Source organism: Pinus tabuliformis, chromosome 7, assembly GCF_031772625.1.
Source record: "Pinus tabuliformis cultivar Carrire ecotype Pingquan chromosome 7, CPIR1, whole genome shotgun sequence".
Classification (NCBI taxonomy): Eukaryota; Viridiplantae; Streptophyta; class Pinopsida; order Pinales; family Pinaceae; genus Pinus; species Pinus tabuliformis.
In genome coordinates, this window is record NC_142293.1 from 1554650891 (window position 1) to 1554670338 (window position 19448).

At 37.1% G+C, this 19448-nt stretch overlaps 1 protein-coding gene and 1 pseudogene across 1 annotated transcript; both read right to left on the reverse strand.

Annotated features, from left to right (window-relative positions):
• LOC149253873 (putative methyltransferase PMT21) overlaps positions 1–2745 on the reverse strand; it is a 100261-nt pseudogene extending 97516 nt beyond the window's left edge.
• Positions 2746–2779: 34 nt separating this feature from the next.
• Positions 2780–7896, reverse strand: LOC149253874 (uncharacterized). Its single transcript, XM_089454612.1, has 4 exons — positions 6057–7896; positions 5718–5960; positions 5417–5477; positions 2780–4115 (listed from the first exon to the last, which is right to left on the reverse strand). Exons 1-4 carry the CDS (start codon positions 7894–7896, stop codon positions 2780–2782), a joined length of 3480 nt encoding a protein of 1159 aa, XP_089310738.1.
• Between the last annotated feature and the right edge of the window lie 11552 nt (positions 7897–19448).

Below are 19448 nucleotides of genomic sequence, written 5' to 3' on the forward strand. Positions count from 1 at the left end.
CCTTCTCCTGCCCCATAGGGCTAGCTACGAGGCTAAATGGTTTGATGTTTCCTTGAGGTTTACCTTTCTCAGCCCGAGGTGAAATTTCAAGCGCTAACAAAACTATTGATCAATATGATGTGAGAAGCTGGTAATGTATTAATTCTTGGTTTATGTCTAAAATACTGTCGGGGTTGTGAGTTCAAACTATTGTGCAGAAGATAAAACTTTTCACGGTTATACTTGCTAGTTATTTTTTCATGGTCCATTTAAATCAAGGATTAGGTTTCGGCGTTGGCATTCTAAATCTTTTTCAGCATTTTCTTTCATGCATTAAACATCCATTTCTGGATGTTGTTTAGTGTTGAAATCAATAATTTTTACAACATTTGGGTTTAGAAATTAGAAACAATCAAATCTATTTTAAAGTGCAAAAATAAATCAATGTTATATCAGTGACGAATTATTAATCCATGAGACCGCTGCAGTTGAAATTAACTCACTCACATGTTGATGATGTAATTGATACATATTTTTTATTTTTTTATTCTTAATATCTTCAACAAGCTGTTAGTTTAAATCAGATCAAAAGGATTCTTTGTGCTCACCTATAAGCAAAATATAGGAAAATGCTAGGTCATTTACAACATTTTCACATATAATCAAAATACAGGAAAAGTTCTAGGCCATTTACAACATTGCATAGTTATATTCTACTAAATGGTTGCTTCTTGTTCTTTTGGGTATTTGTTATTAATTTGCATCTCTAATTTGTGTAGCTTATTTTTAAAATCTGCCTTGGTTATTTGATTATGGAATGACATGGTTGTGGCAGTGAATGACAATGATCAAAGGTCAAGCTAGAGTTAACATCATGAAAAGATTAAACATAAATATAATAACGAAGGGTTCTAACAAAATGTCAAAAATATCCTGACAGTGTTACATGATAGTGTACGACAACATACATAACTAAGTGCATAATTATGTTCCCCTAGAATAATATGTACAGAAAAACCCAATGCAAACATTTTTTTCTTTTATCCATGGCAATGTTTACATATATATGACTCGAAGTTCAAGTTCACTTTCACATTACCAGTTGCATGAAAATTTCATGATGGGTAAACCTGTGTAATTTAATTGATTGATTAATAATTTAATTTAACAAAAAGTGGAGAATGTGTTTTTTATATTCTATATAAATTGATTTATTTGAATTAAGAAAATTAAAAATTAAAATGATGTATATATGTGTAAAATTATATTTTTATTGAGTGAGATCGTATGTTTTCTGTCATTTGAATTTTATTTTTGAATACATAAATGGGTTCAACACTTTAAACAATTATTTTTATTGGTTTAATATTACAAGTATTTTGTAGATTTTTAATATTGTTTTTTTTTGTGTAAGTCAGAGGTTTATATTAAGAGAGAAAAGATATAGTACAAAAAATCTGCACTAGCAGATCGAGGCTTGAAGAAAACAAGCCAGACATTCTGATTCCCATCCCTTAAAACCACAAAAAAATATCATCTGCACACCACGCAGGGTGGCTGTTCCTGCTTCCTAACAACACCTGTGAATAAAAGATACTAAAACGAGGATCGCAAACCTTCAACCCGCATAGACTATGATAATGACAAAATCCCAGATTTTGGGGAGACCAAAAAAACCGATCAGGATATCTGAACATTCGGGTAAGATGGATGAGAGAAAACACCAGAACACAAATATTAAGGTGACTGCCCGAACCTGCTCGCCGTGTCCAGGGCCTGTTCCAGCACATGACTGTCAACTCTTGCTTGCAGGGAGTGATAGCTGCGGCATTCCTCCTGCTTTCCTTGCGGCAGGCCTCCAGTTTGTCTTGCTTCTGGACTGAGCGTCTGCCTGAGGAGCTTGATGAGCACCAATACTTTCTTGGATAGAGAGTCAACCAAATCATGCACTGCATTGACTTTGAAATCCAAAGCTTCATAAATATTGTATAGACTTTTCATCTGTGCTTCCGGGATGAACTGGTCACTCTGATCCAGCCTTTTGCTATCTTCCACCTCATCCAGAGCACGCGCCAGCAGGGTTTTAACTCTCCAACTTTCCGCCTGAGTGCGCACAAACTGAGTTGCGCGCTTAGTGGCTGTACCAGGATCTTGAAGCCAGTCGACTTCCTGCGCTATATCCTCCTCCGACCGCTTGCGCTCTTCTTCCTTCACCAAGGCCTCCAGTTCAGACAATTTGCGTTTGTTCTTCGACGCGGTTCTGGTTTCATACATCTCCCTTGCTGTCTTGAGTTCCATATTTGCAGTAGCACTGCGGCAGCCGTCACCTTCCATACTTCTCCTAACACTTGCAACGTGAGACCTGGCGCTGAGAGCCGAAAGTAAATGAACTGGAGCAAAGCACTGCAAAATTCTGTTCATGGCTATGCCTCCAATCGCTGTTAAATAGTTGATCTGGAGGATATTGCTCATGACCATCCAATTCTCTTGAAACGACGTGGATATACTGACATAATTGTTGCTGCCTTGAACTGTGTTTTCCGAGTAATGTATCCAACCTTTGACATCAATGTTGCCTCCTCCTTCTCTTATCATAAATTGCCATGTGTCCTCCAACTTGCTGTGGTGACGGCGGTGATCGTTGCGGCCCATCATATTAGATTTATTTCCTTTATTCCCCTTTTGTTGCCATAAACACACCGGAATTACCTGTCCTTTTGTTTTCTGCCAACCTTTAATGTCCGTATCCACTCCATTGTGCTTCATCATGAAAAAAGCGCGGAGTCTGAGCGCCTTCCGGTTAAGCCCGATTGGCATTATCCTTGTCTTGTTCGGCCAGCTGGATGCACTTCTTTTTCAAGTCTGGGCAGTTCACCTGCTGCCAACAGCTGTCCCATTCCCTATTTTGGTTATCGATGCCATGGTTTGCTAGGTGGTCCGCAATCGCATTCGCCTTGCATCTTACCACCTGGAAGACTAACCCTTTCATGCCGCTGATCAACTCGGCGATGTTTTCCGTCACCTTTGCTAATCTCCAATGCTTCGTAGCTTTGCTTGCTTTGGTTCCGCCATAGATTCTCTTTGCCACAAAGATAACTAGGGCCGAGTCACCTTCTACCACCGCTGTATAATTCTGCATGTCTTTTAGAATCCGTAGTCCCTGTTCTAAAGCTGCAAACTCCATTTCATTGTCCGTCCCTTCTCCGAGTGCTTTGCAGTAAATATGAAGAATGTCTCCTTTGTGGTCTCTTATGATTCCTCCGATACCCGCCATCCCAGGGTTTCCTCTAGACACACCATAAAAATTCAACTTTAGCCAGCCCACTGGCGGGTAATTCCAACCATTGGACTTAGACTGCGGGCTTTGCTGGCTTCTCGATGTAGCCAAGCTCTGGTTGGTGTGCAGCTGGAAGAGTTTTAAAATCCGTAAGTCACTAGATGACGGCTTCTCATTAGTTTCCTCTTTCACTTTTACTTGAATCAACTGTTTAATATTTCTCATGAGAGTGTCTATGGCATGCTCTGTGTTTCTGTATTCATCTTGGAATATTCTCCTGTTACGCTCCTTCCATATGGTCCATGGTAAAAAACCCGACATAACTTTCCAAATGTTGTTGACCCTGGAGTTTTTTGAGTAATTTTTTTGCCAATTTTGTATAGTATCCTGAATGGATTCCATATTTCTGTTAGAATTTAGCGTAATACCCTCTGCCCAATTCCATAAATGGCCAGCCCAGTCACATGAGTTAAATAAATGATTCATTGTTTCTTCCTCTGCCAGGCACATTGGGCATCTGGACGGTCCCTGAAAGCCTTTGCTGTGTAGATTTTCCCAAGTCAAGGTTTTCTTCCTCATTAAAAGCCAGAGGAAAGTTTTGATTTTTGGCCAAAACAGGTCGTCCCACACATTATGACTCCAAGGTGAAACCTCCCTTTGCTCTGCCTTTTCTATCAGTTCCCTGGCTTCCTTGAGTGAGAAATTTCCGTTACCCTTCATACCCCATCTAAGCTGGTCCTTTTCGTCCGTATTCCTTATTTTCCTTTTGAGTAGTTGGTCAATTAGATGCTTTGAACTGTCATTTTCCCCATTGTTGTTGTCCAAGTCGAAGTTTATCCATTCTCTCCAAATGGGATCCCTGTTGTTCCAGTTCCATTATTGGTTAACTCTGTAACGACCCTCGTGTTGACATTTCTGCATGAGATGATCGAGTTCATGATTTTCCACTTTTGGTAGCTGCTGCCAAGCATCTTCCCAAAAAAGAGCTGAATGCCCATTCCGGATTTCCCAGAAACTATTTTCTTGAACCACGTTCTGATTTTTCCGAGCAAGATTCCATATGGGTGATCCCTCAGGAACCTCATGAAGCCTAATAATATCCTGACTATTTTGTTCAGGGGTATATTTCTCTTTCCAATGTCTTGCCCAAGGGAGATGGGGCTCTTTTATCCATCGCTACCATAGTTTAGCACCACAAGTCATGTTGATGATTGCAGGATCCACCAGATTTAGGCCTCCCAAAAGTTTTGGTTTGCAGAGTTTATGCCATGCTACAAGCGCCCATTTTTTCTTCTCCCCATTACCATTCCATAAAAAGGATCTTTGGATTGTTCTAATTTGTTGGAGGATGCCCTTGGGGGACGGCAGTATGGAAAGTAAGTACTGAGGAATAGCTTGCAGAATTTCCTTTGTGAGAACTAGTCTCCCCGCAAAATTAAGTGCTCTGTGCGTCCATTGCTTGAACCTTTTCTCCAGGTTAGCTAAGATTCTCTCCCAGTGCCCTTTTTGCAGGGTTTGAGAGTAAGCGGTGCTCCCAAATACCTTGAAGGTAGACACCCTTTTTTGAATCCAAGTGAATTAGAGAGGTGCTTCTGAATCGTTGGATGAGTGTGAAAGAAGTAAATCATGGATTTGGAAAAATTAATTTCCATTCCGGATCCCTTGCTGAAAAGATCAAGGATTTTCTTATAAGCTAGAGACTCTTTCACTGTGGGAGTTCCATGTAACATCGTATCATCCGCAAATTTTTGGTGCGTTGTCACTGGAATAGATTGGAGAGGCTGAAGGCCCTTGATTTTCCCCTCTCTTTTAGCTTTGGCTATGAGTTTGCTGAGACCTTCCATGAGAATAAAAAACAGGAAGGGGGAGAGAGGGTCTCCTTGTCTGATTCCACGAGTAGGTGAAAAGGGTTCAGAGGGAGATCCATTGACTAGGATTGAGAATCTGGAGGACTTAATCAGGGCTAAGATCCAATTGATCCATAGCTTGCAAAAAACGAAGGCTTTCAGAATGGCTTCTAGATACTGCCAACTAACTTTATCATAGGCTTTTGATAGATCAAGCTGCATTAGCATTCCTGCTAATTTCCTAGTTTGCAGGGTGTGAATCATTTCTTGAGCTAGAAGAATATTGTCTAAGATCTGTCTCCCTTCGACATACCCGGATTGCTCTTCTGATATGAGGCCAGGAAGAATAGGCTTTAGTCTATTAGCTACCACTTCTGATATGATTTTACAAATGAAATTACACAGAGAAATTGGTCTGAACTTCTCAGGAGAGTTTGCTTATTCCATCTTTGGGATAAGTGCTATGAAGGTTGAGTTGAGAGATTTGAGGATGGACCCAGATTTCCTAGAGTCCTCAACAACTTCCAATATCTCATGCTTCACTAGGTTCCAGCAGGCTTTGTAAAAATTAATGGTGAAACCATCTGGTCCAGGGGCCTTATAACTAGGCATACTTTTGACTGCTTCCTCCACTTCCTCTAAGGTGATTTCTCTGCTTAGAGCTGAGTTCTGATCTCCGATGATAGTTTTTGGGATGGCCAAGATGAGCTCCTTTATGGCATCCTCTCTGTTTGCTGTCCGTTCCTGGGCAATACTGCTGAAGCGCCTAGTTAGTAAAGCTGCTATGTCTTGGTGATTCTTTAAAGTTTCACCATTCTCATTTTTGAGTTCTAGAATTCTATTCTCACTTTTGTAATCTGGAGCAGATCTGTGAAAAAATTTGGTATTATGCTCACCCTCTTTAAGCCACCGAATTCTGTATTTCTACTTCCAAAGAGTTTCTTCCTGCTGACAGCGTGTATGCCACTGATTTTTTAGATCCCTTTCATGCTCTAGAGACTCCTCACTATTGTGCCCTGAAGCCCACGCTTTGTGAATCTGTTCCAGTTTGTCGTCTATCAAGGTTTTTTCCTTAAAAATGTCTCCAAACTCCGTAATGTTCCATTCTTTAATTTTGGCTTTAGTGTACCTTAGTTTCTTCTGAAGATTAAGCATTTTGGATCCCCCTTCAATCACAGGTTCAGACCACCATTTCTCTACCAGATTGAGGAAATTGGGGTGATCCAACCAAAATTTTTCGAATTTGAAAGGTTTATTCCTTGTGGGAGTTCCATGTAACATCTTATCATCCACAAATTGTTGGTGCGTTGTTGCTGGAATAGATTGGAGAGGCTGAAGGCCCTTGATTTTCCCCTCTCTTTTAGCTTTGGCTATGAGTCTGCTGAGACCTTCCATGAGAATAACAAACAGGAAGGGGGAGAGAGGGTCTCCTTGTCTGATTCCACGAGTAGGTGAAAAGGGTTCAGAGGGAGATCCATTGACTAGGATTGAGAATCTAGAGGACTTAATCAGGGCTAAGATCCAATTGATCCATAGCTTACAAAAACCGAAGGCTTTCAGAATGGCTTCTAGATACTGCCAACTAACTTTACCATAGGGTTTTGATAGATCAAGCTGCATTAGCATTCCTGCTAATTTCCTAGTTTGCAGGGTGTGAATCATTTCTTGAGCTAGAAGAATATTGTCTAAGATCTGTCTCCCTTCGACATAACCGGATTGCTCTTCTGATATGAGGCCAGGAAGAATAGGCTTTAGTCTATTAGCTACCACTTTTGATATGATTTTATAAATGACATTACACAGAGCAATTGGTCTGAACTTCGCAGGAGAGTTTGATTCTTCCATCTTTGGGATAAGTGCTATGAAGGTTGAGTTGAGATGTTTGAGGATGGACCCAGATTTCCTAGAGTCCTCAACAACTTCCCATATCTCATGCTTCACTAGGTTCCAGCAGGCTTTGTAAAAATTAATGGTGAAACCATCCGGTCCAGGGGTCTTATCACTAGGCATACTTCTGATTGCATCCTCCACTTCCTCTAAGGTGATTTCTCTGCTTAGAGCTGAGTTCTGATCTCCGGTGATAGTTTTGGGCATGGCCGAGATGAGCTCCTTTATGGCATCCTCTCTGTTTGCTATCGGTTCCTGGGCAATACTGCTGAAGTGCCTAGTTAGTAAAGCTGCTATGTCTTGGTGATTCTTTAAAGTTTCACCATTCTCATTTTTGAGTTCTAGAATTCTATTCGCACTTCTATAATCTAGAGCAGATCTGTGAAAAAAATTGGTATTCTGCTCACCCTCTTTAAGCCATCGAATTCTAGATTTCTTCTTCCAAAGAGTTTCTTCCTGCTGACAGCGTGTATGCCACTGATTAGTTAGATCCCTTTCCTGCTCTACAGACTCCTCACTGTTGGGCCCTGAAGCCCACGCTTTGTGAGTCTGTTCCAGTTTGTCTTCTATCAAGGTTTTTTCCTTAAAAATGTCTCCAAACTCCGTAATGTTCCATTCTTTAATTTTGGCTTTAGTGTACCTTAGTTTCTTCTGAAGATTAAGCATTTTGGATCCCCCTTCAATCACAGGTTCAGACCACCATTTATCTACCAGATTGAGGAAATTGGGGTGATCCAACCAAAAATTTTCGAATCTGAAAGGTTTATTCCTTGTGGGAGTTCCATGTAACATCGTATCATCCACAAATTGTTGGTGCGTTGTTGCTGGAATAGATTGGAGAGGCTGAAGGCCCTTGATTTTCCCGTCTCTTTTAGCTTTGGCTATGAGTCTTCTGAGACCTTCCATGAGAATAACAAACAGGAAGGGGGAGAGAGGGTCTCCTTGTTTGATTCCACGAGTAGGTGAAAAGGGTTCAGAGGGAGATCCATTGACTAGGATTGAGAATCTGGAGGACTTAATCAGGGCTAAGATCAAATTGATCCATACCTTGCAAAAACTGAAGGCTTTCAGAATGGCTTCTAGATACTGCCAACTAACTTTATCATAGGGTTTTGATAGATCAAGCTGCATTAGCATTCCTGCTAATTTCCTAGTTTGCAGGGTGTGAATCATTTCTTGAGCTAGAAGAATATTGTCTAAGATCTGTCTCCCTTCGACATACCCGGATTGCTATTCTGATATGAGGCCATGAAGAATAAGCATTAGTCTATTAGCTACCAATTTTGATATGATTTTATAAATGACATTACACAGAGCAATTGGTCTGAACTTCTCAGGAGAGTTTGCTTCTTCCATCTTTGGGATAAGTGCTATGAAGGTTGAGTTGAGAGATTTGAGGATGGACCCAGATTTCCTAGAGACCTCAACAACTTCCCATATCTCATGCTTCACTAGGTTCCAACAGGCTTTGTAAAAATTAATGGTGAAACCATCCGGTCCAGGGGCCTTATCACTAGGCATACTTTTGACTACTTCCTCGACTTCCTCTAAGGTGATTTCTCTGCTTAGAGCTGAGTTCTGATCTCTGGTGATAGTTTGGGGATGCCCGAGATGAGCTCCTTTATGGCATCCTCTCTGTTTGCTATCGGTTCCTGGGCAATACTGCTGAAGTGCCTAGTTAGTAAAGCCGCTATGTCTTGGTGATTCTTTAAAGTTTCACCATTCTCATTTTTGAGTTCTAGAATTCTATTCGCACTTCTGTAATCTAGAGCAGATCTGTGAAAAAATTTGGTATTCTGCTCACCCTCTTTAAGCCACCGAATTCTGGATTTCTGCTTCCAAAGAGTTTCTTCCTGCTGACAGCATGTATGCCACTCATTAGTTAGATCCCTTTCCTGCTCTACAGACTCCTCACTGTTGTGCCCTGAAGCCCACGCTTTGTGAATTTGTTCCAGTTTGTCTTCTATCAAGTTTTTTTCCTTAAAAATGTCTCCAAACTCCATAATGTTCCATTCTTTAATTTTGGCTTTAGTGTAACTTAGTTTCTTCTGAAGATTAAGCATTTTGGATCGCCCTTCAATCACAGGTTCAGACCACCATTTCTCTACCAGATTGAGGAAATTGGGGTGATCCAACCAAAATTTTTCGAATCTGAAAGGTTTATTCCTTGTGGGAGTTCCATGTAACATCGTATCATCCACAAATTATTGGTGCGTTGTTGCTGGAATAGATTAGAGAGGCTGAAGGCCATTGATTTTCCCCTCTCTTTTAGCTTTGGCTATGAGTCTTCTGAGACCTTCCATGAGAATAACAAACAGGAAGGGGGAGAGAGGGTCTCCTTGTCTGATTCCACGAGTAGGTGAAAGGGGTTCAGAGGGAGATCCATTGACTAGGATTGAGAATCTGGAGGACTTAATCAGGGCTAAGATCAAATTGATCCATAGCTTGCAAAAACCGAAGGCTTTCAGAATGGCTTCTAGATACTGCCAACTAACTTTATCATAGGCTTTTGATAGATCAAGCTGCATTAGCATTCCTGCTAATTTCCTAGTTTGCAGGGTGTGAATCATTTCTTGAGCTAGAAGAATATTGTCTAAGATCTGTCTCCCTTCGACATACCCGGATTGCTCTTCTAATATAATGCCAGGAAGAATAGGCTTTAGTCTATTAGCTACCACTTTTGATATGATTTTATAAATGACATTACACAGAGCAATTGGTCTGAACTTCTTAGGAGAGTTTGCTTCTTCCATCTTTGGGCTAAGTGCTATGAAGGTTGAGTTGAAAGATTTGAGGATGGACCCAGATTTCCTAGAGTCCTCAACAACTTCCCATATCTCATGCTTCACTAGGTTCCAGCAGGCTTTGTAAAAATTAATGGTGAAACCATCCGGTCCAGGGGCCTTATCACTAGGCATAATTCTGACTGCTTCCTCCACTTCCTCTAAGGTGATTTCTCTACTTAGAGCTGAGTTCTGATCTCCGGTGATAGTTTTGGGGATGGCCGAGATGAGCTCCTTTATGGCATCCTCTCTGTTTTCTATCGATTCCTGGGCAATACTGCTGAAGTGTCTAGTTAGTAAATCCGCTTCACCATTTTCATTTTTGAGTTCTAGAATTCTATTCGCACTTCTCTAATCTAGAGCAGATTTGTGAAAAAAATTGGTATTCTGCTCACCCTCTTTAAGCCACCGAATTCTGGATTTCTGCTTCCAAAGAGTTTCTTCCTGCTGACAACGTGTATGCCACTGATTAGTTAGATCCCTTTCCTGCTCTACAGACTCCTCACTGTTGTGCCCTGAAGCCCAGGCTTTGTGAATCTGTTCCAGTTTGTCTTCTATCAAGGTTTTTTCCTTAAAAATGTCTCCAAACTCCGTAATGTTCCATTCTTTAATTTTGGCTTTAGTGTACCTTAGTTTCTTCTGAAGATTAAACATTTTGGATCCCCCTTCAATCACAGGTTCAGACCACCATTTCTCTACCAGATTGAGGAAATTGGGGTGATCCAACCAAAATTTTTCGAATCTGAAAGGTTTATTCCTTGGGGTGCCATGGATAGTTGTTATTAAAGATATTGGCCAGTGGTCAGATCCTCCAATTGGAAGGATGTCTGACTCAACTAGAATACCATTCATGATGATGCTCTCAGAGATGATGAATCTGTCCAGACGAGAGGCAATCAGCCTATCTCCCCCTCGTCTATTATTCCATGTATAAGTGCCACTACTAGGTGGGATATCCACCAGTTTAGCATTATCAATGAAATTTCTAAATAGTTCCGCATCCCTACTGAGTTTTCTTATTCCCCCTTTCTTCTCCAGAAGAGTGGTTATCATGTTAAAGTCACCCCCCATAATGCATTTGGAGTAAGGATGTCTAGAAATTAAACTTGACAGAGAATTTAAAAAGGTTATTTTATCCTCTATCTTCTGGGGTCCATAAACATTTATACATAAGAAGGATTCAGAGTTACCTGTGGGTTGGGCTTCCACAGCTATGAATGCTCTGGTTGCTTCTGCTGAGATGACTTGAACCATTCTTGAGTCCCACATCATGACTAAACCTCCTTCTCGCCCCTGACTTTCTACTTCCATATAATAAATGTGGTTGCCAAGCTTCTTTTTGATGTTAGCCATGCTTGTATTGCTACTTTTAGTTTCCTGAATGAAAAAGATATCCGGTTTTTCTTTCTGAAATTTTCTTTTCAGAACTCTTTGCTTTGCTAGGCTGTTTAGCCCTCTTGCATTCCATGATATGATTTTCATGATTAACTAGAAGAATTATTGGTAAAATGGGAAGGCATCTAGAGCCTTCATCTTCCCTGAGTTTATCATTAATATCCCAAGCTCCTGCAGAGCTTCCCCACTTGTTCTCCTTCCTCTCTTCTTTTTTTGCTTAGATCTTGTTGAGTTGCAGAGAAGCCTCTTTGGGTGGTTCCCAGCTCCTTTTGCTATACCTAACTTTCTACTTTGTCTTTCTAACTCTGCTTTTTGCCTTGCTATGAATAGCTCATTGACCTTTCTGATTTCTTCTTCCGGCACATTTTCTATGCCTCGGGACTTCCAGTTTTCTGCCATGACTGGTAGGTTCATTCCTTCCTTTGCTAGAACCTCCTCCAGTTCTAAATCATCGCTTCCTCCATCGCTAGTGAGCATATCCGCATCCTCCTCGGGTTCTTCTGTTTGCTCCTTCATTTGGACTTCTGTGTTGATAATGGTTTCTTCTGTTTCTTTTGTGGGTTGCCCAGTTTTACCTGTTGGCCCTCCATTGGAGGTGAGAGCTTTATTCATCTCCTCTGAGTCTGTGTCTAACTCTAAGACTTCAAAAGTGTTCCTGTGGTACCCTCGTTCTGTTTCTATTCTGTTTGTTCTTCTTCGGTTGGCTCGTTGTCTTATCTTGGGTTTTACAAAGTTATCTTTGCCTCTATCTGCTTGCTCTGTATTAATAACTTCTTCTTGTTTGTTTAGAGGGCATTCCCTCATTAAATGTCCATGCTCATGACATTTTCGGCAGCGAAAAGGAATTTGTTCATAATCTATTGCTTGGAAGTAATCCTCATCCCTGTACTCTAGCCATAGACCCTCATGTAGAGCACCGGACACATCCATTTCCACGCAGATTCTTGCACATGAGGTGTATTTTCTTTGTATGGTCGCTTCTAAGGCCTTGACAAAAGTACCCAGCCGATCCCCAATTTGTTTCAGTGCTGAGATACCCCAATAGTCTATGGGAAGAGAAAACAGCCGTATCCATACTGGTACCTGAGTGAAAGTTTCTCTTTCTGGAACAAAATTTGGTTTCCATGGCCGCATGTAGAGACCTGCTGAAGCTAAGAAATACGGGCCTCCATCAAAAATTCTGTCCTTGTCTTCTAGGTTGGTGAAAACTACAGTGAAGAAGCCTTTTGCTCCTAAGTGTAGTTTCACATCACCCTTGGGTTTCCAGTGTTGTCGTATCCATTGACATAGAGCTCTTTCAGTTGGCCATAAGCCCATAAACTTGCAGATGACTGCATGCTCTGCCATGTGCTCTCGATAAGCTTGAATCTCCGGATCTACTATGACAACTCTAAGGGTCTCTGCTTTTTTAGGTTTGCAGGTTCCGTTTGCTGTTGGGTGTTTGCTGGGGTTCGAGCTGGTTTCACCTTCCGTTCCTTCTCTCCCCTGGGGGCCTTCCCTATGTTCCCCCTTCTCCTTTGACTGCTTCTCATTATGACCTATGAGTTTTTGTCTTGTTGTGGCATTTTTTCCATTATTCTCCAGTCCCTCAACTCCTTTTTCATTGACTTGAGGGTTGTTGCTGGGTTCTCTGCCTTCTTCTTGTTTTTTCTCCTTGTTTCTCCCGTTGTTCTGCTTGAGTCTTTCGTATCCTGAAATTCTGACTCCTTCCTGCGCTGTTACTTTCTGCTTCAGCATGACGATTTGTTTAAAGGAAGGGGTCCCTATGGACCCCTCATTGACCATCTGTAGGGTCAGATTTTGTCCCCTTCTGAGCAGAACCGCTAGCCTCGATCTATTCGCTTCCAGCTCTGTGTCTGTGACCGTGCACAGAAACCCTAACCTCAAGGCGCCGCCATGACTCTGTCTTGCTAAGTTCTTCCTATGATCTATCATCTTTAATATTGTTAAATTATATCTTAATTGATTGATTGATAATTTAATTTAGTAAAAAGCGGAGAAATTGGCTTTTAATTATTATATAAATTGATTTATTTGAATTAAGAAAATTAAAAATCAAAGTGGTGTGTGTGTGTATATATATATATATATATATATATATATATATATATATATATATATATATATATATATATATATATATGGAAAGTTATATTTATATTGAGTGAGATTGTATGTTTTTTTCGTTATTTGGATTGTATTTTTGAACCCTTAGACTGTGTAGATTAGATAGCTAAAAAATGATGAAAAGGTTCAATAGTTAAACTATACTAATTAAAATAGTGCAGTCTTATTATAACAAGTTTTTATTTTTTTCCAAAATTTAAGAAGACAAATCTCAATGAGATTCTAGGGATATAATTTGTAACACTACGATATCATTAAATTATAACTTAATTGATTGATTGATAATCTAATTTAGTAAAAAACAGAGAAGTTGGCCTTTATTTATTATATAAATTGGTTCATTTGAATTAAGAAAATTAAAAATCAAAGCGGTATGTATATATATATATATATATATATATATATATATATATGCAAAGTTATATTTATATTGAGTGATATTGTATGTTTTTTTTGTTATTTTAATTGTATTTTTGAGCCCTTAGATTGTGTAAATTAGATAGCTAAAAAATGATAAAAATGTTCAATAGTAAAACTATACTAATTAAAATAACGCAATCTAATTATAAAAAGTTTTTTTTTTCAAAATTTAAGAAAACAAATTTCAATGGGGTTCTAGGGATATAATTTGTAACACTACAATATGGTTAAATTATATCTTAATTGATTGATTGATAATTTAATAAATTATATCTTAATTGATCGATTGATAATTTAATTTAGTAAAAAGGGGAGAAGTTGGCTTTTATTTATTATATAAATTAATTCATTTGAATTAAAAATATTAAAAATCAAAGCGGTGTATATATATGCAAAGTTATATTTATATTGGGTGAGATTGTAAGTGTTTTTTGATATTTGAATTGTATTTTTGAACCCTTAGATTGTTAATATTAGATAGCTAAAAAATGATAAAAAGGTCTAATAGTTAAACTATACTAATTAGAATAATGCAGTCAAATTTCAATGTGATTCTAGGGATATAATTTGTAACACTACCTATCATATCACTTTTGGTTTTATGGGTTATAGGAGGTGTTACTGACATTTTAAGTCAAATTTCTCAATTATCATTCATATACCAAGTTACAAAAATGTCAAATATCTAAAACTTTGCAGAAATATCTTAAACTGACAAGATTGCAAGGATCCTAATGAAGCATAAGGGGGCTTCAACCTTCAGGCCTTTAAATACCATCCAAATCTCCCTTAGATCTGTAAAAGACCCATTGGACCCCAAGAATATGAAGGGTGTGTTGAAGAATCTAGGGCATTGAGGAATTAGTGAGAGATTCTTCTGGTTCATGATAACAATTTGTGAAGTTCTTGATCATCATATTATTATTAGTGTGTGATTCAAACTACTATCAAAACAAAACAGACAAGAACACAACATATTTAGCTTTCTTACACGCATCATCAGTGTCTCTCTTAGGGCCATACCCACCAGGGTGTTCTCTGAGTATGCCCTACTAGGAATATTCTCATCTTGGGTTCCCAGCCCTCAAGAGTATCAACCCTCTTACCCACTCTTGTCTTGGATGCCCTACCACATCCTCAAAGAGTGTCAGATGCGAGATGATTACACAATCCTCCATTCTTTCTTCCAAACTGAAGACAAGAACATCGTATCTAACTTTCCCTCTTAACCAGCGATGACTTCCAAGTTTTTTTTTACTCAGAAACTTATTCAAGATCCTTTACTCATAGGAACCTCCCAGAGCTCCCTCTCACTGAGGGACTCTATCATCAGTACTTTATAGGGTCTCCTAGTTGACTGATGATCTAAGACCTCGATGTCATCAATTTCTTCATATGTAGGGTTTGGTCATCCATCACTTTCCTCCTTCATGTCATTCCTTCTTTCTCGGAAAGTATCCTCCTTTACATCTAGGGCTTCCTTCATAGGGAGATCCTTTTTCCTTTCGATCATGCCTGATCCATGTTACATGAAACCATATGTCATGACATCACAATATTAAATACAAGTACAAGCATACATACCACATTTTTCCTTTGGCTTTCTTGATTGAAAATTAGAATATAGATTTCATGGTCTGAGAAAGTTTAAGTGGAATATATATATATATATAGTAGACATTGGGCTATTAATATAACGGTAATATACAATGATGCTTCTCCAATTTATGCTTTACGGCATTTTCTTTGCAACTTTTGGTGCAATTGCTAGTATATAATCTGTTATAAACTGGTGGCATCGTGTGGAGCTAGAAACATCAGCTTACATGTTAATTTGATAATGTGTTTAAGAGGTAACCTTGTATAATTGACTTCACGATACATTCGATACTCAGACTACCTTCCTAGATAATTGATGAACACAGTGGAATACCATGTGTTCAATAGATGGAGGTATGTCCATAGGATGGTTCAGTATCGAGACTATCCCATTGTGCTCCAGGAATTTGAGAAGCATCAATTGTGCAAAGTCCATCAATGATGGTCAGAGGTAGTTATGTTTTAAATGGAGGTCAAGTGATAACTCGGAGATGTAGCAGTGAAGAAAGAATGGTGTTTGTGAGATTACAGAGTGGATGTGAGTGTTGATGGAGACCAGTCAGACATATATCATATTTTTGTTGTAATACATGTTTTCCATGTAAGCATTAAGGGAGAGTGTTAGAAGTAATGTTTCTATGTAATGTGTAGTTGTCATTGTGAGTTACCAAGTGTCAGTCTAGAAATTGTTGATTCCTATGTAATGAGTTAGAGTCATGATATAGATGTGTCGAAATCGATGTGTTATGCACTATATATTTCTACACATGGTGATCAATAATTAAATCAAGTGTGATTTGTTGTATACAATCAATGGCTCTCTCATATCTCTCTATTTTTTAACAGACCCTAGCCATGCCATTTGAGATAACACGGGCACGACATGGGCACGTTTCTGCCCTCATCTATATGCCTTCACGACTTTTAGATCTCCTCAAGAGGGAACGTCCTGGTCGAATTCCAATTAAAAAAAACATGTAACATTTCAGATTACATGGGTACGTTTGCGCCATCATCTGAATGCCTTCATGTCTTTTAAATGTCCTCAAGCGCCACGTTATTGCGCCACGTTATTGATGGCAAGATGGAATGGCCCGACCAAATTTCAATTAAAAAAATAACATGTAACCTTTTTTTGCACACTCTCTCGTCGCAAAGTTGTCTATATAGATAACTTAGACGAATCATATTCACGGCATGGCATATTCATCTAATATTTAATCTCACTCCTGAAATTATATTTATAAAAAAGTCAACCAACCTACTTCGCGGCATATTCACCTCAGATTTGATCTTGCTCCTCGAATTGTATTTATAAAAAAAATTCAACCAACCTACTTCCACCTAAAATTGAAATATATACACCTATTCGCTAATAAACATAATTATCTCCTTTTTCCATCGATTAAAATATTATAAATAAAAACTACATTTTATTTTGTAAATGGATTTTGTCATACGAATTGGATATGGAAAGTGTTTTCATTTGACTTTAAAATGCAACGATAATCTAGGACCCTTACTATTTGTAAAAATATTCATAATATTCATAGTTGGATAATTAACTAGTTAAAAATGTCAACTTGTATTCCTTTTCTGAGGGTGGCTATTATTCCTCTTAGTAATAACGTTGTGCACAAATTGTTTATGTAAATGGAATTGGTAAAAGCAACCATGAATTCCCATAGTATATTCATTCATCTCCTTTTAATTTTGGTACCAAAATTAGGTAATGTTAATGAAACTTATCGATGGATATTGTTTGAATATTTGTTTTTGAATTTTCTTTTTTAGGGTGCGAAGTGGTTTACACCAATTTCATTTTTAATTTTAATGCCTTATGAGAATTAAAAAAAAAATTAAAAGTCTATTAAGGTTCTAGTTATTAAAAGGTATTTCATTGTGTTATTGTCATGTTAAAAATATATGTATTTATTTTTTATGACTAGTATTTATTTAGAAATAGATGGTCATGATAGTTTTTAGTGGTAGTAAGACTTCTATTACGATAATAATTTTTTTTTAAATTATTGTAATATTTAAGTATTATTGATTCCTAGTGATACTTGGTTTTTTAAAGGGTATGGATTTCAATAGAATATTTATGTTTCATAGTTTGAGAAAATATTTTCATTCTATATCATCTTTTAGTTATTTTATAATTTGAACAAAGTTAAAAATAAATTAATCTAGAATCTAAGAAGAATTAATCTAGACAGTCTAATAAAGCTTCCATTTAGATAGTTTAAAGGTTAGGATAAAACTATGCACTTATTTTTATTGACTAGTATTCTTTTGAATGCAGGTAATATTGATAACTTATTGCAGTAGTTCTATGCTATAGTTATCTATGAGATTAAGATATAGTAAAAGAAAACATAATTGTTACCAATCCTTCATTCATTCATCTTTGGTTTTTGCTTAGGTCTTAGATATGGGGGTATTGTTGTAAACATATCTATAGATATTGACCAATGATTGATTTGAGATTTCACTATTAGCTTCTACATGCATGATTATTATTTTTTTAGGAATCAAAGAGCCACAAGTTTTTTTCCGTTAGTGGCATTTCACATTTGATTTTGAAATACAAAGAGGTCTATAAGCTATACTAAAACCCTAGTTACAAAAGATATTGTGGTTCAATCATTTCATTGTTAAAATATAAATTTTACCTTCATTTTTGGTTGGGTTATTTTTCTCTAGAAATGGATAGTCTTAGCAGTAGTTATACCTCCACAATAGTAGTACCTTTGTCCAAAATAATTGGGCTTTTGAAGACTCATGTTTTCAATTAGCATTTCTTTGATGCCTTGAAAAATATAATATTCATCGTAATACTTTTGTTTGGCATGTTTCGAAATGTGATAGTCAATGTTAAGCCATATCAGTACATAAAAGAGCTAAAAACTCATGTTCATGCCTTGAGTATAGTGTTTAAATACTATGTTTGACTTTCTAAACTCTTTTGATGAGACATTTTACCAAAAGGGCCCTAATTTTATGTAGAGATGTGAATAAGATTTTTATAGGTTAATGTCTTAATCATTTTGTGTAGGGATATCCTCTAGTTTAGTAATGAGACCAATATTTCTAGATAAATATAGTGAGTTAAGTTAATGGACACCTTATGAAAATATTCTTTATTTTTTCTTGAAAATGTTTACCAATATTATATACACAAAGTGGATTATTATTTATAATGTAAATTTTATAATTATTTTTTAATATTAATTTTTTATTATTATTTGGTAAATAGTATTTTCAAAGATTTAGATAATTCTAATAACCCCAAATAAGAATTAAATATAAATTATAATGATAAATATTTCCAAAATTAATTAGGTTTTAAAGAGGCGATAAATAATCTTAGTAAATTGTATTGATACTTAATTCTCCATTATTTCTTTTGTATTTTTTCTCATATTTAACGTTTTGTAAATTTATTTTATGAGTAGTGATAGTGCGAAGGATGATTAAATAAAAACAAACCTGATTAATTCATTTTTCCGTGGATTAAAATAATGAAAATAAAAAACTATATTTGATTTTCTAAATGACTTTTGTCATGCGAATTGATGATGGAAAGAGTTTTAATTCGACTCTAGAATGCAGCGATAATCTAGAAGCCTTACTGCATTTCTGTTTGTAAAAGTAGACATTTCTGTTTGTAGAAGTATTCATAGTTGCATCATTGACCCATTAAAAATTTTAGCTTCTCTACTTTTTCGCAGGGTGGGTATAATTCTTCTCTGTAATAGCATTTTGCACAAAGTGTTTATGTGTGTGGAGTTGGTAAAAGCAACGATAAATTCCCATAGCATATTCATTCGTCTTTTTTTTAAATTCCCAAATTAGATAATGTTAATGGAATTCCTTTTGTTTTTTTTTTTTTAATTTTCATTATTAAGGTATGAGGTGGTTTACATAAGTTTCATTTTTAATTTTAATAACACTTTTAAGAGAGTAGTGGTTTATATAGATTTTAATTTTAATTTTAAAGTTTTATTAGAATTAAAAGAGTTTTAAAAGGCCGTTAAGATTTTTATTATTAAAGGGTATTTTGTTGTGCTATTTTTATTTTAAAAATATAAAAATTTAATTTATATTTTTGAGGGCTAATATTCATCTAGA

Bases quoted from the DNA above. Each gene is read 5' to 3' on its own strand.
- LOC149253874 (XM_089454612.1), bottom strand. From the start codon at position 7,896: ATGGAAGGTCTCAGAAGACTCATAGCCAAAGCTAAAAGAGACGGGAAA. The intron at 5,478-5,717 runs GTATGCCTAGTT...AAATCATATCAG, and splicing joins AGTGGAGGAAGCAGTCAAAA to AAGTGGTAGCTAATAGACTA. The intron at 4,116-5,416 runs GTATGTCGAAGG...CTGGAACAACAG, and splicing joins ATATCAGAAGAGCAATCCGG to GGATCCCATTTGGAGAGAAT.